The sequence below is a fragment of the Ceratotherium simum genome, chromosome 30, assembly GCF_057802395.1.
Source record: "Ceratotherium simum simum isolate JZ-2026a chromosome 30, ASM5780239v1, whole genome shotgun sequence".
NCBI classification, from domain to species: domain Eukaryota; kingdom Metazoa; phylum Chordata; class Mammalia; order Perissodactyla; family Rhinocerotidae; genus Ceratotherium; species Ceratotherium simum.
In genome coordinates this window covers 22,944,417-22,961,414 of record NC_141929.1, presented here as the reverse complement: position 1 = coordinate 22,961,414, position 16,998 = coordinate 22,944,417, and the positions used below count along the sequence as shown (strand labels likewise).

At 43.6% G+C, this 16,998-nt stretch overlaps 1 protein-coding gene and 1 pseudogene across 1 annotated transcript; one reads left to right on the top strand and one right to left on the bottom strand.

Moving 5' to 3' along the window:
- Positions 1-5,086: 5,086 nt before the first annotated feature.
- Positions 5,087-6,721, bottom strand: LOC106802040 (DPEP2 neighbor). Its single transcript, XM_014788582.2, has 2 exons — positions 6,655-6,721; positions 5,087-5,523 (listed from the first exon to the last, which is right to left on the bottom strand). The coding sequence occupies exons 1-2, from the start codon at positions 6,719-6,721 to the stop codon at positions 5,087-5,089; spliced, it is 504 nt and encodes a 167-aa protein (XP_014644068.1).
- An 8,128-nt stretch (positions 6,722-14,849) lies between these two features.
- On the top strand, positions 14,850-16,475 carry LOC147913120 (DPEP2 neighbor protein pseudogene; annotated as a pseudogene).
- Positions 16,476-16,998: the final 523 nt, after the last annotated feature.

Here is a 16,998-nt window from a genome sequence, read left to right as displayed (position 1 = left end):
TGAATCACTTGAAAGAACATTACATATGTGATGACCCTTCATCCCTAAGAAATTTCAAAATTTTCGTATAATAAGGACATTCTCTTATATAACCACAGGATTGTCAAAATAGGAAAATTAATACTGATATACTGTTATCATCTGATCTATGGGGCTTATGCAAATTTTGCCAATTGTCCCACTATTGTCTTCATTGCAAAAGGAAAAAATCTGGTCTGTTATCAAATTGAAGATCACAAGACTAATTTAACTGGCATATCTTTTATGTTCTCAATCTGAAACTTTCCTCAGTCTTTCCTTATCCTCCATGATCTTGATATTTTTGAAGAGTACAAATATTTATTTTAAGAATATCTCTTAATCTGATTTTCTTGGATATTTCCAATTTCTTAACATTAATATAGTTACTGTATTAATCTTTTTCTCTATGGTTAAAGCTTTGGGATCTTCGTTCACTACATCTTTCTTACGCCAAGATCATAAAGATATTCTCCTGCATTTTGTTTAGAAGCTTTATTTATTTACATATTTTTTAACCTTTCAAATTTAGATTAACAATTGATCTGGAATTGTGTTTTCGTGTTGGTATATTGTAAAAGTCATGACTCAATTTTTCATCTATATATGTATATATCTGTGAATATATGTTTAAAAATACATGTTAGATAGAAGTGTGTGTACATATTGGATCTATACATATACATTATATATGAATTTTTTGTGTGTGTGTGAGGAAGATCAGCCCTGAACTAACATTCATGTCAATCCTCCTCTTTTTTTTTGCTGAAGAAGACTGGCCCTGGGTGAACAACTGTGCCCATCTTCCTCTACTCTATATGGGATGCCGCCACAGCATGGCTTGACAAGTGGTGCATTGGTGCACGCCCGGGATCTGAACCCCGGGCCGCCAGAAGTGGAGCGTGTGCACTTAACCACTACACCACGATGCCAGCCCCTATATATGTGAATTTTTAAACAGATAGATAGTAGGTACACATGGAATTGTATATACATACTTGATGCAACACTATTGAAAAGAGCATAGTCAAAAAACTTTATCAATAGAATATCAATTCCATATATGGAATATGTCCATTTCATGTATATTTTCAAATTTAACAACATAAAATTATTAATATTATATTATTAACTACTCATTAACTACAGATCTGTAGTGATGACTTCTGTTGGTGGTCTTCTCCCATTTTTAATTTTTTTTTTTTTTTTTGCTAACGAGGATTCACCCTGAGCTAACATGCTGCCAATCTTCCTCTTTTTGCCTGAGGAAGATTTGCCCTGAGCTAACATCTGTGCCAATCTTCCTCTATTTTGTATAGATCGTGGCCTATTTTGTATTGTGGGTCACCATCACAGCATGGCCACAACATGGCCACCAACGAGTGGTATAGGTCCACAGGTAACATGATGTTATACATAGAAAACCCTGAAGACTCCATCAGAAAACCATGGAAATTAATAAAATTAGTAAAGTTGCAGGATACAAAAACAATATGCAAAAATCTGTTGCATTTCTATACGCTAATAATGAACTATCAGAAAGAGAAATTAAGAAAATAATTCAATTCACAATTGCATCAAAAGGAATAAAATACTTTGGAATAAATTTAAACAAGGAAGTGAAAGACATATATCGAAAACTATAAGACATTAATGAATGAAATTGAAGAAGACACAAATAATTGGAAAGATATTCTGTGTTCATGGATTGGAAGAATTAATATTGTTAAAATATCCAAACAACCCAAAGCAATACACAGATTAAATACAATTTCAATCAAAATTCCAATGACATTTTTCACAGACATAAAACAAACAGTTCTAAAATTTGTATGGAACCATAAAAGACCCCAAATAGCCAAGGCAACCTTGAGGAAGAAAGCTAGAGGCAACACATTCCCTGTTTTCAACTATATTACAAAGCTATAATAATTAAAACAGTGTGGTATGTGCATAAAAACAGACACACAGATCAATGGAACAGAGAGCCCAGAAGTAAACCCACACATAGATAGGCAATTAATTTATGAGAAAGGAGCCAAGAATATACAACAAGGAAAAGACAGTCACTTCAACAAATGGTGTTGGGAAATTGGACAACCACACGCAAAAGAATGAAACTGTGCCATGATCATACACCATTCACAAAAGTTAACTGAAAATGGATTAAATATTTGAATAGAACCTGAAACAAAAAACTCCTAGATGAAAACATAGGCAGTAAGCTATGCAAGAATTCAGGGAAATGCAAATCAAAAAGACAACGAGATATCACCTCACATCTATTAGAATGGGTATCATCAAAAAGACAAGAAATAACAAGTGTTGGCAAGGATGTGGAGAAAAAGAAACCCTTGCGCACTGTTGGTGGGAATGTAAATTGGTGCAGCCACTTTGGAAAATAATTTGGAGGTTCCTCAAGAAGTTAAAAATAAGACTACCATATGATTCAGCAATTCCAATTCTGAGTTTTTATCCAAAGAAAATGAAAACACTAACTTGAAAAGATACATGCACTCCCACCTTCATTGCAACATTATTTACAATAGCCAGGAAATGGAAACAATCTAGTGCCCATCAATGGATGAATGGATAAAGAAAATGTGGTATATATGCAATGGAATATTATTGAGCCATAAAAAGGAGGAAATGTTGCCATTTGCAGAAATATGGATGGACCTAGAGCGTATTACACTAAGTGAAATAAGTCAGACAAGAAAGACAACTACCACATGATCTCACTTATATAGGGAATCTAACAAAAAGAAATGAGCTCATAGATACAGAGAACAGATTGGTGTTGGCAGAGGCGGGGTGTAGTGGGTAGGCAAAAGGGGTGACTTGGGTCAAAAGGTATAAACTTCCAGTTATAAAATAAATAAATCTCAGGGATGTAATGTACAGCATGGTTACTACAGTCAATAATACTATATTGCATAGTTGAAAGTTGCTGAGTAAATTTTAAAAGTTACCCTCAAAAGAAAAAAAATTTGGTAACTGTATGGTGACAGATGTTAACCACACTTACAGTGGTGATAATTTCACAGCATATACAAATATTGAATCATTATGTTGTATGCCTGAAACTAATATAATGTTATATGTCCACTATACCTAAATAAAATATAATTTATTAATCAAAGACAGATCACTTCACTACCATAATATTACAGCATCTGAAAAAGTCAACAATATTTCCTTAATATCATAAATTATCTGTCATGTTCAAATTTCCCTAATTGCCTCATTTTTAAACAATTGATTTGAATTATAATGTAGATAAGACCTCACATTGCATTTGCTTGCTATCTCTCTTAATCTGTGGGTTCCTAGTCCTTCTTTTTATTTCTTTGCAATTTATTTGTTGAAAAAAATCACATCCTTTGTCCTTTAGAGTTTCCTCTGTTCTGGAATTTGCGGACTGCATCCCATGCTGTCATTTCACATGTTCCTCTGTCACTTATATTTCCTGCTAACTGGTAGTTACAGGAGCTTGTAACACCGCAGATTTCCAGACCCCACCCTAAGAATGTGTTCGGTAGGACTGGTGTGGGTGCTGGGGATCTTGCTTGTCCTAAGAGCCTCAAGTGAGTGTGTTTGCCTCTTGTTTGGGAACTGCCAGCCTATCTGACTCCACCAGTAACCACAAGTCTGCCTCAGTCACACCAAGTATCAGAGAGAGATGCTGAGGTTCTCATTCCCAGCAGTGGGCAGTGGGGGTCACTGCAAGAAGAGGCATGAGCTGTCTTTTGTGGGTTCACTGAGACTCACAGCGGGAACTTTCTGGGACCCCCCCCAGGGCCTGGGCTTCCCTCCTCTAAGCTAGGTTAGGGAAACTTCTTAAGTCCTAGGACTTTCTCTGGCCTTGGGGGTGTGTGTCAGGGGAAGGGGCAAGTCTTGCTGCTGTGGCCCTTGAGAACAAGTGTGCTGTCCACAGGTTGGGTGACTTCGCCTGGGCCTGAGGGCTACGAGCTGCCGACAGTGCCCTCTTCTGTTCTGGGCTGAGGAGGCCGGTGGGCCTGGGATACAGGCCCAAACACTGTGCTCTTTCTTCTCTGCTGATAGTCCCCCACCCACACTCCCCAGGACCAACTATCCCCTTAACTGCTCAGGGACATTCCACTGGTAACAGCCAGCACCCGACTGCCATGGCACACAGCAGAAGGAATGATGTTTTTAGTATCTACATCAGATCACTTCACTACCCTGTTCAAATCCCTCCCAGGACTTCCCATCACATTTAAGACAAGAGCCACACTCCTCACCATAGCTGACAGGGCCTGCTGTGGTCCAGCCCATGCCTACTTCTCCAACCACATCCTTCATTCTTCTCTATCTTTCCTATAGGCCACACTGGCCTACCTGCTGGTCCTAGAACAGGCCAGCCTTATTCCTAATTCAGTGTCTTTGCACTTGCTATTTCCGCCTCCAGGAATACTCTTCCTCCAGCTCCTGACATGACTCCCTCACTCCTGTCTCCACTGAAATGTCACCTCCTCAAAGAAGCCTTCCCTGACTACCTTGTGTAACACGGCACCCCCCATCACTCTGTCCTCTTATCCTACTTTACTTTTCTTTATTGCAATTATAATGGCTTGAAATTATACAGTTTACTTGTTTGTTCTTTCCTTTAGTATGTGGGAACCTTGAGGAGAGGGGCTTTGATCATCTCATTGAAATAGCCCAAGAACCCAGCACAGTGGCTGGTACATAGAAGGTGATCGTTATATCTGATGAATAAATGGACAGATAGGTGGATTGATAGATGTAACGGCATCTTCTCAGTCCTGCTTCTCTTCTCCTTACACACATATACACACACACACACACTTGCACACACAGAGGGAAGTACTCATCAGGCTCTGCATTTCTTAAAGAACCTGCTTGTGTCCTGCCCCGGTCACACAGCCACATAGTTAGAAGCTGCACTCAAGGGTCCATTTGGAGTTAGAAGCTCTTAGAGGACCAGGTACCCCATGTGGGAATGTACTTTAAGGGAACAGAGAGGTTTGGAGACTGGCCCTGCGCAACCGGGATTTGAAGATAAACACTCTTACACAAAACCATTTTATTGAACAGTAATGGAGCCCAATGGGGCTAGACAGGGCTGGGAATAAAGGGGCATGTGAGCCTCAGCGGGGATGCTGCTTGAATCTCTTAATCCTGTTCTGGTTCCCGAGAGCAGGTCTTCCTCAGCGGCTCGCCCAGCAAGCTTCTGCGGGGTCAGCCTCCTGCCACCATGCTGTAATCGCCAATTTTGGGGGCTTGGGCAACAGAGTTCTTTATCCGACTCTGCCATAGCTCGACGTTTCTTGGGCGCCCGCCTGGGGACTGGCTTCTCTGCTTCCACCTTTGCTGGGGTGGCCACAGGAGCATCCCCATAGGCCCGGTAGCCACCAACCAGGCAGTATGTCTCTCCATGCCAGCACATCTGGGTTTCTCCACACCCTCGGTAGACGACATGGTAGAGACAAGGTGTGGGAGGAGGGGTGGGAGCCACTGCTGCTGGAAAGAAAATCGGAACTGATCAGTCACTTCTGCTGTACACAGGTCCTGCCAGGACCTCCCCTCTCTCATGTCTCTCTCAGTTTCTGCTTGAAGCTCTTTAATCTGCTTGGCATCCAAAACACAGCCCTGGCCCATCACCTCTATGAGTCCCCCAGAGAAGGGATATTGGCTGCAAAAGCAATTCCATGGAGCCTATGGCAGCAGCAGGAGATCAGGAAATCTGTTTCCCATTCCCAGAGAAAATGGTAGAACCCGAAAATAATTGCCAACAGGATCCCCTCCATCTCTCCCTTCCACAACAAAGAAACCACTTTTTAAGGTCTGTCACTTCTGAGACTTTAATGGAAATGCCTTCCAAGTTTTGGAAAAATAATCTAATGTAAATTGGTTAAGAACTCCTTGCACCTTGGCAACTCCTCTTGGGCCCCATTCATTCCGCCTGTTTCAACCACACTGAACTCTAGCCCTCTGATGCTTTGATCTAGATTAGGAAAAAGGCCAAATACTGAGGCAGAGTGACCAGGAGGTTCAGAGCCAGAATCTGGGTACCAAGTCTAGGCTCACATCAACCCAACCTCCTGGGACACCATTTCCCCGCCGTCCAGGCTCAGTACCACTTCATCACTCCCCTTGCCTCTTCTCTTCTTCCCATCAATATGACACGACTGTTTCCCCCAGTACTCAACAGCTCAGGCTGGAACGTGTCTGAGGGGAGCCCTGTGGATGTCTACATGACAGCACAGTGAAGGTGCCTGGGTTGGAAGGTGAGGTTCAAGAGTGGCCCTCAACAGCTCTTCCTCAAACTGCTCCATTCATCACTTGCCAACAAAAATGCACTTCTGCTGAGAGGCCACTCAGCAAAGGGTCTGAATGGAAGCATCTTGTAGCCCAAAGGGGAAGGCGTCATTTATAAACCTTTCTGAACCCTTGCCCAGGGTTGACATTTCACTTGTCCTCATCAGTGAGCAGGAACACTGTGGGTCCCTGAGGGGGCCCTAGGCCACTGATATTATTTACAGCTGGGGAAGCTCTGAGGTGTGGTGGACAAGCCCAAAAGGATCATGTGGCAGACAGGTGAGGTTGTGGGTATACCACTCCCTCTTATACACATGCTCAGACTCAACCTACCTGCTGTGTGGCATTCCCAGGGGACAGAGGACAAGTTAGAGTTAATAAAGATGGTCCGATCAGACATTCTCTCTCAGGCAACCTAACAGATTGGTATCTGGTAGAGAACTGGTAGGTAAGTTTCCCTAAGAGCACCACGTTTGCGTGGTTACCCTGCCATGGAAATGGAGGTCTGTGACGTCATCACTACCCAGTGAGGTCACATAAGGAACCTGTCACTTGAGCAGCAGGCTTCAGGCTCCTGGGGTTTTGTGGAGGACAGCAGGGTGGAGGCAGAGAGGCATCCTGCCTGGGCCCCCTCACCTGACCCTCCCCATCCATGCCCTAGTCAAGTAGCCACTCCCTGTGGAGCATACCTGTGGGCGGGCACAGCCCCAGGGACCACAGGAGGGCAAGAGAAACCCACATTCTGAGATGGGCTTGAGAGGCAAGATTAACTTAGAGACAGCTAAGTTGTATGGCACTGACCGTAAGTATTCAACAGTTGGAGAGGCAGAGATTTGTGTGAACTGGAAATCAGAGAAGGCTCCTGGCTGGTGGGCTTGAAGGACACGTGAGATTTGGACTCGTGGAGAGGAGAGAAGACATTCCAGTTGGGAAGAATAAAAGCAAAGACAAGCTCTTCTCGACCTTGTCCTGCCCCAAATGTAAATTCATAGAACCCTCACATATTTACCACTGAGGACTTAAAAAACCAAGAGGTTAAGGGGCCTACCCAAAGTTACACAGGTAGTGGAGTGGTGTTCTGCTCGATGGTAGGGCTTCATGTCAGTGGTCCAGATTTATAGCCGAGAGGAATATGAAGACAAGCTCATCACATTCCAGTGATACTGGGAGCGATGTTAAAGGTGGTCTAAGGCAAATGAGGGTCTTGAATGACTTCACATTGGGAACAATATGCCCATTTTAATATGAAATTCAAAACAAATTCATGACAAAATGACATAATACAAAACGACAACCTAACCATTACACTCCTCTCTCTCCCCCAACAGGGTAAATAACGACCATCCCGTCACCATGAAAGGAAGAGATGTGGGCTCAGCAGCAGCTGGGTGAACAACACGGTCCACTCTGTGAGGAGGTGTTCCTGAAAGACGATTTGTTCCTACTCCGAGGAGGAAATAGACAACTCTGCTCTCAGCCTGCTCAGGCCCACAGGAAGGAGCCATATTTGGGGCATGGTTTGATACAGCATGGCCAAGAAATTCCTAGCCATGAGAGATGACCTTCCCTAGGAGGGGGCTCCCTGTGGCTGACCTGGAAAAAGCAAAGATGGGACATTTGTTTATGGGCCTGCTGCAGAGAGGATGTGCCCAGGAGGTAGAGAATGCCTGGGCTACTATTTTAGAGGTTGGCCAGCCCTGGTTGAGAACCACAGCACCTTCTCTCTACTCCTAAGTTGTCTGATCAGTGTGGAGCAGGATAGGACAGACAACGTCAGGCCTAATTAGAGCAGACTGCTTTTGGGGAGGTCTCTGGAGGAGGTTCATCCTGGCAGATGGGCCAGCATAAGACCACTCAGATTCTCAAGGCTCCAGAATTGCCTGGGAGCATCCCTCTCATCTGGAGGGGGTATGGAAAGCTTATCAGCCTCTGACTTTGTCTCTGGTGAAGGCAGAATAGCAGACACAAATGGTTTGTCAATTTAAGAAGTCTTGAGACTCAACTGGAGAGTACACAAAACAACTTCTTAATTCCACATAAAAATACTTTTATGTGGATTCTTGGGCGACCCTCAGAAAACTTATCCAGATCTGGAGTGGGACTCAGGAATCTGCACTTTTTTTTTTTTTTTTTTTTTTTGTGAGGAGATCAGCCCTGAGCTAACATCTGCCAATCCTCCTCTTTTTTTGCTGAGGAAGACGGCCCTGGGCTAACATCTGTGCCTATCTTCCTCCACTTTATATGGGACGCCGCCACAGCATGGCTTACCAAGCAGTGCGTCGGTGCGTGCCCGGGATCCGAACCAGCAAACCCCGGGCCGCCGCAGCGGAGCGCGCGCACCCAACCGCTTGCGCCACCGGGCCGGCCCCTGGAATCTGCACTTTTAACAAGCTTCCTGGGCAGTTCCACCTTAGTGGTCAGGGATAGAGTGACAAAAGTATTGTCTAAACTGGGTCACCTTTGAGAGTCAAAATGGGCAGTATTAAGAACTGCACCAGGCACAGATGTAAACAAGGAATATTCAAGGGAAATAGAGATGTATCGTTATTCTGTGCATGAATCACATTTGAGAAAAGCTAGCCTGGTGGTTAAGAACACAACCCTGGTGCAGACAAGACCAGAATCTGTCCTATTCACTTGTGTGGTTTTGAACAAGTTCTTTTATCCCTCTGAGCCTCAGTTCCTTCATATGGAAAAGAGAGCTATGATTGTACATTTAGCACAATGTTGTCTTTTGGCAATGATTGCCCTGGGCTCATTTATGTTCTCTGCAATCTTATCATTCTGTGTGCAAGTATTTTTTTGTTTGTTTTTGCTGAGGGAGAGTTGCCCTGAGCTAACACCTGTTGCCAATCTTCCTCTATTTTGTATGTGAGCCACTGTCGCAGCATGGCCACTGATGGATGAGTGGTGTAAGTCCTCGCCTAGGAACCAAACCCAGGCTGCTGAGGTGGAACGTGCCAAACTTAACTACCAGGCCACTGGGGCTGGCCCACTGTGCAAGTATTTTTAAGTTGTTTTGTAGAGTATTATATGTTGACTCTTACCTGTTCATTACCTTAGGCAAAGCTTATCTAATGCTGCAGAGACTGGAACCTAGGAGATAGTGAGAGAGTGCTATACCCTTATTTTGCCAGTTTTGTAAAATAGTTTAATCCTCTGTCCTCTTCCTCTGCCACCAAGGCACACAAAAAGAAGACAGAGCCTGGAAATGCACTCCAAGCAATACTTCTCTGTCTGTCGGCCTTTTGTTCTTCTGCCGGTACTTCTCAACCAAGCTCGTAGATGCACAGAACAGGTTGGTGGTTGCCAGAGGTGGGAGGTGGAAGAAATGGGTGAATTATTTTTGGTTTTCTTTTTCTTTTAGTTTAAATAAATTGAATTAAAAAACATTTAAAAATATTTAGGACTGAAATGTAACAAAAGTACAGCCTGTCAAACCCGTGGGATACTGCTGAGAAAGAACTCAGAGAAAGAAGCGGCCTTAACAGCTCAGGGCAGAAGAGAAAAAAGGCCGAAATCTGAAAGCTAATCATCTAAATTCAGAAGCTTGAAAAAGAAACATTTAACCAACACAAAGAATGTATGAGAAATGAATGAATAATGATAAAAACAGAAATTAATGAAATAGAGAGTAAACAGAAACTAGACAGGATAAATAAAACTACATGTTGCTTCCTTGATGAACCTTTGTCAGGACTAAAAATAACTTTATTTGGCTGACTTCTTTCATGGTGTCATCTTAGGGGAACATATTCATTTTAATACTAAATGTGGTGAATCAATTGCCCAGAGCTATTTGAACAATGTTGACAATAAGATTTTTTTGTACTAAATACTTTTTTTGTACTAAGTAGTAACTAAATGACTTTGGCTAATTACTCTGGGTTCTGGGTAATCAACAACACCCTCTGCTGCTTCTGTCCTCACTGCCTACATCACTCAGATGGCAACAGGAAACAAATAGACCACACAAGTTAGTGTAAGTGAAAGTAAGTTTAATAAATACTATTAATAGATGAATGGGTGAAGAGCATGGGAACCGCAAAACATAGGACAGAAACCCAAGATTAGTGAAAACAGCGATGTGATCGCTGCTAGGCCTGAAGAATTAGGGGAGGGAGTAGTTACCAAGAATCTAGAATGGGAGACATGAAGAGAAAGCTGCCTTGAGTGCAAGAGTGGCCTTTGGTTGAGGTCTGGACAATCTGTACACTTACTATCTTCCCTCCGTCCGCTGTTGCCAGTGCTTCCACTCGTCCAAACCCAAACCCAAAGCAGCCTATTAAGGGAGTCTGCAGGTCCAGTCGTTTTATTCTGCTTCTCAGGGCAGAGAGCAGTGGAGAGAAAGGAGGAGAGACAATATGAAAGACCAAATGGGAAATAGCCAGCAGAGCAACCTCCTCTTTTTTAAAAACCGTGCCTAAAGTAATGATGTGTTGCTCAACTAGTTTTTATATCATTTTGAAACATATTAAACACACACACACCCCTTGGTGCACCCCAAAATGATGTTAACATTCCATTTTAAAAGCTGAGGATTGATATGAAGGATAAACATACTCCCCAAGGAGAATTCAATTTTCACTTTTACAGATATCACATTCAGTGTTAATTTATGTGTTTAAGAACTCATGTAAAAACAAAACATTGCCAATGATTTACAGAGAGGAATATATATAAAATATATAGATAAGATAGATATAGATATAAATTTGTGCAAAATTTTAATAGTCTTCTTTTTATGATTTTTTAGGTATCCATTTTCTTAAATGCATTATAAACATGAAACAACAGTTTAACAAGCTGACCATTAAATTTTATCTGACATATGCTGGGTAATTTTCAGGTACAATATAACATTTTGATTCACCAAACAAACATATCTTAAAAGTCTAATATGTGCCAGACATTATGTTATGTATTGATTTATTTCATCAAAGAAAGTAATTTAGATGGACATTCTGGAGTTGTTTTCCAGGTTTGGTGGCTGGGGGTGGGAATGCACAGTACTGGTTTAGATCTCATAAAGAGGGATTTGATTGACAAACTTAGTGATAATGTGAATGCGTGTAGATCTCAGGAAATACAAGTAAACAACCTCTTCTAAATTGAAAATAACTAACCCTAATTCAGTCATGATTTGTCTGTGGACTTTTTCTATGGCAGTTCAATAGTTCTAGTCCTTGTGTAATTCACATCTCTTTTAGGGAAACTGTTTTTTGGCTGTAAATGAAAGGAGATATTGAAGTCGATGAGCTAACATTATATAAAATCACAATTTATTTCCACACGAATGAGTCAAGAAAACGTGGAGTAGAAAATGTATGTAGAAAGATTTCAGTTTATGGTAGAGGTAGTGGCAGGCTAGGTTAAGGCAGAACAACACTATCTCTGGAAACAACAGCTATCAAACACAGAGTTTTAAAAACTCTGTTTTTAAAACAAAAAAAAAAAAACAAAAAAACCTGATGATCTGAAAAATTATTGCATAATTTCTAGGCCAATTTTGGGAAAAGCCTATAATCAGAAAGGCATGCAGTATATAAGAGTACCAAAGCTACATATAACCTGAAATAGTCTTCACAAATACTTGATTCTTGGTTCTATGGCCCTGCTGAGCCAGAGCCAGAGGTTAGGACCCAGGGCTTCAACAGGGGAAGGTTTATGGGAGAACCACCCCTTATGGAGTGGGAATCCTAAGGGCTATGTTGTCGGAGTGAGAGGAAGCCAGATCTATAATTGCCTCCTCCCCTCCTTTGGGTATAGTACTTTCTCTATCCTGAGAATCCATAGCCTTGATGGTCCTGGGACCCTCAAACTTTGAACAAGGTTGTAGGCAGTAGCAAGTGGAAGGGACCCTAGATGCTCCTAGATGCTCAGCAGAAACAAATGGAAAGCCTCTTTAGAGAAAGACATATCAATATAAGTTTCTAAGAACACCCACAAGTTAATGTTATAGGGTAATGGCAATAAAGAAACAATTAAGGGACTTACAAAAAAAAATGAAAGAAAAAAAAGAATATATGCAAAAACTAACCAATTAAAGCTTGTATATCTACATTATTAATGGAAAAATGGAAATTAAGGCAAAATCTATTACAGAGATAAAGGTAGACATTACTTGACAATGATAAACTGTGAAGTAAAAGTCACAATTTTAAGTACTTTTTTGCCTTTTAATAATATGGCTTCAAACATATATAAACAGAGGCCGGCCCTGTGGCCTGGTGGTTATGTTTAATGCACTAGCTTTGGCAGCAGGTGTTGGCTTCCCGGGCACAGACCTACACTACTCATCTATCAGTGGCCATGCTGTGATGGTGGTTCACATACAAAATAAAGGAAGATAGGCAATAATTTTTAGCTTAGGGTGAATCTTTCTCACCAAAAATAAAATACTTGTGCACTGAAAATGATAAGGTTGCAGAGAACAGACACGGGCCCAGGGCAACCTTTGCCAAAAGACAACATTGTGCTAAATGTACAATCATAGCTCTCTTGTCCATATGAAGAAATTGAGGCTCAGAGGGATAAAAGAACTTGCTGAAAATCACACAAGTCAATAGGACAGAATCTGGTCTTGTCTGCACCCAGGGTTGTGTTCTTAACCACCAGGCTAGCTTTTCTCAAATGTGATTCATGCACAGAGTAACGATACATCTCTATTTCCCTTGAATATTCCTTGTTTACATCTTTGCCTGGTGCAGTTCTTAATACTGCCCACTTTGACTCTCAAAGGTGACCCCATTTAGACAATACTTTGGTCACTCTATCCCTGACCACTCTGGTGGAACTGCCCAGGAGCCTTGTTAAAAGCGCAGATCCTGAGCCCCACTCCAGATCTGGATAATTTTTCTGAGAGTTGGCCCAAGAATCCACGTAGAAGTATTTTTAAGTTGTTTTGTGAACTCCCCAGGTGAGTCTCAAACACTCTTAAGTTGATAAACCATTTGTGTCTGCCCTTCTGCCTTCCCCAGAGACCCAGCAGGGGCTGATAAGGTCCGTATCCCCACCAGATGAGAGAGATGCTCCCAGGCAAGTCATCTCTCTGGAGCCTTGGAGAATCTGAGTGGTTCTTATGCTGGCCCACCTGCCAGGATGAACTTCCTCCAGAGCCCCCCACAAAAGGAGTCTGCTCTAATTAGGCCTGACTTCATCTGCCCTATCCTGCTTCACACCCATCAAACAACTTAGGAGTAGAGAGAAGGTGCTGTGGTTCTCAACCAGGGCTGGCCAACCTCTAAAATAGTAGCCCAGGCAATGTCTGTCTCCAGGGTACATCCTCTCTGCAGCAGCAGTAAACAAATAGTCCCATCTTTGTTTTTTCCAGGTCAGCCACAGGGAGCCCCCTCCTAGGGAAGGTCATCTCTCATGGCTAGGAAGTTCTTAGCCACACTGTATCAAAGCCTGCCCGAAATATGGCTCCTTCCTGTGGGCCTGAGAAGGCTAAGAGCAGAGTTGTCTATTTCTTCCTCCTCGGAGTAGGACCAAATCGTCTTTTAGGAACACCTCCTCACAGAGTGGACTGTGTTTTTCACCCAGCTGCTGCTGAGCCCACACCTCTTCCTTTCATGGTGATGGGATGGCCATTATTTGCCCTGTTGGGGAAGAGAAGAGTGTAATGAGTAGGTTGGCGTTTTGTATTATGTCATTTTGTCGTGAGTTTGTTTTGAACTTCACATTAAAATGGGCATATTGTTCCCAATGTGAAGTCATTCAAGACCCTCATTTGCCTTAGACCACCTTTAACATCGCTCCCAGTATCACTGGAATGTGATGAGCTTGTCTTCATATTCCTCTCGGCTATAAATCTGGACCCCTGACATGAAGCCCTACTATCGAGCAGAACACCACTCCACTACCTGTGTAACTTTGGGTAGGCCCCTTAACCTCTTGGTTTTCTAAGTCCTCGGTGGTAAAAAACGTGAGGGTTCTATGAATTTACATTTGGGGCAGGACAAGGTCGAGAAGAGCTTGTCTTTGCTTTTATTCTTCCCAACTGGAATGTCTTCTCTCCTCTCCACGAGTCCAAATCTCACGTGTCCTTCAAGCCCACCAGCCAGGAGCCTTCTCTGATTTCCAGTTCACACAAATCTCTGCCTCTCCAACTGTTGAATACTTACGGTCAGTGCCATACAACTTAGCTGTCTCTAAGTTAATCTTGCCTCTCAAGCCCATCTCAGAATGTGGGCTTCTCTTGCCCTCCTGTGGTCCCTGGGGCTGTGCCCGCCCACAGGTATGCTCCACAGGGAGTGGCTACTTGACTAGGGCATGGATGGGGAGGGCCAGGTGTGAGGGCCCAGGCAGGATGCCTCTCTGCCTCCACCCTGCTGTCCTCCACAAAACCCCAGGAGCCTGAAGCCTGCCCCTCAAGTCACAGGTTCTTTATGTGACCTCACTGGTTAGTGATGATGTCACAGACCTCAGTTTCCATGGCAGGGTAACCACGCAAATGTGGTGCTCTTGGGGAAACTTACCTACCAGTTCTCTACCAGATACCAATCTGTTAGGTTGCCTGAGAGAGAATGTCTGATCGGACCATCTTTATTAACTCTAACTTGTCCTCTGTCCCCTGGGAATGCCACACAGCAGGTAGGTTGAGTCTGAGCATGTGTATAAGAGGGAGTGGTATACCCACAACCTCACCTGTCTGCCACATGATCCTTTTGGGCTTGTCCACCACACCTCAGAGCTTCCCCAGCTGTAAATAATATCAGTGGCCTAGGGCCCCCTCAGGGACCCACAGTGTTCCTGCTCACTGATGAGGACAAGTGAAATGTCAACCCTGGGCAAGGGTTCAGAAAGGTTTATAAATGACGCCTTCCCCTTTGGGCTACAAGTTGCTTCCATTCAGACCCTTTCCTGATTGGCCTCTTAGCAAAAGTGCAGTTTTGTTGGCAAGTGATAAATGGAGCAGTTTGAGGAAGAGCTGTTGAGGGCCACTCTTGAACCTCATCTCCAACCCAGGCTCTTTCACTGTGCTGTCATGTAGACATTCACTGGGGTCTCCTCAGACACGTCCCAGACTGAGCTGCTGAGTACTGGAGAAAGCGTGGTATCATATCAGTGGGAAGAACAGAAGAGGCAAGGGGAGTGATGAAGTGGTACTGAGCCTGGACGGCGGGGAAATGGTGTCCCAGGAGGTTGGGTTGATGTGAGCCTAGACTTGGTACCCAGATTCTGGCTCTGAACCTCCTGGTCACTCTGCCTCAGTATTTGGCCTTTTTTCTAATCTAGATCAAAGCATCAGAGGGCTAGAGTTCAGTGCGGTTGAAACAGGTGGAATGAATGGGGCCCAAGAGGAGTTGCCAAGGTGAAAGGGGTTCTTAACCGATTTACATTAGATTATTTTTCCAAAACTTGGAAGGCATTTCCATTAAAGCATCTGAAGTGACAGACCTTAAGAAGTGTTTTCTCTGTCGTGGAAGGGAGAGATGTAGGGGTTCCTAATTGCAATTATTTTCGGGTTCTACCATTTTCTCTGGGAATGGGAAACAGATTTCCTGATCTCCTGCTGCTGCCATAGGCTCCATGGAATTGCTTTTGCAGCCAATATCCCTTCTCTGGGGGACTCATAGAGGTGATGGGCCAAGGCTTGTTTTGGATGCCAAGCAGATTAAAGAGCGTCAAGCAGAAACTGAGAGACATGAGGGGAGGTCCTGGCAGGACCTGTGTACAGCAGAAGTGACTGATCAGTTCCGATTTTCTTTCTAGCAGCAGTGGCTCCCACCCCTCCTCCCACACCTTGTCTCTACCATGTCGTCTACCGAGGGTGTGGAGAAACCCAGATGTGCTGGCATGGAGAGACATACTGCCTGGTTGGTGGCTACCGGGCCTATGGGGATGCTCCTGTGGCCACCCCAGCAAAGGTGGAAGCAGAGAAGCCAGTCCCCAGGCGGGCGCCCAAGAAACGTCGAGCTGTGGCAGAGTCGGATAAAGAACTCGGTTGCCCAAGCCCCAAAATTCGGCGATTATAGCATGGTGGCAGGAGGCTGAACCCACAGAAGCTTGCTGGGCGAGCTGCTGAGGAAGACCTGCTCTCGGGAGCCAGAACAGGATTAAGAGGTTCAAGCAGCATCCCCCCTGAGGCTCATATGCCCCTTTATTCCCAGCCCTGTCTAGCCCCATTGGGCTCCATTACTGTTCAATAAAGTGGTTTTGTGTAACAGCGTTTATCTTGAAATCCAAGTTGCGCAGGGCCAGTCTCCAAACCTCTCTGTTCCCTTAAAGTACATTCCCACATGGGGTACCTGGTCCTCTAAGAGCTTCTAACTCCAAATGGACCCTTGAGTGCAGCTTCTAACTATGTGGCTGTGTGACCGGGGCAGGACACAAGCAGGTTCTTTAAGAAATGCAGAGCCTGATGAGTACTTGCCTCTGTGTGTGCAAGTGTGTGTGTGTGTGTGTGTATGTGTGTAAGGAGAAGAGAAGCAGGACTGAGAAGATGCCGTTACATCTATCAATCCACCTATCTGTCCATTTATTCATCAGATATAACGATCACCTTCTATGTACCAGCCACTGTGCTGGGTTCTTGGGTTATTTCAATGAGATGATCAAATCCCCTCTGCTCAAGGTTCCCACAAACTAAAGGAAAGAACAAACAAGTAAACTGTATAATTTCAAGCCATTATAATTGCAATAAAGAAAAGTAAATTAGGATAAGAGGATAGT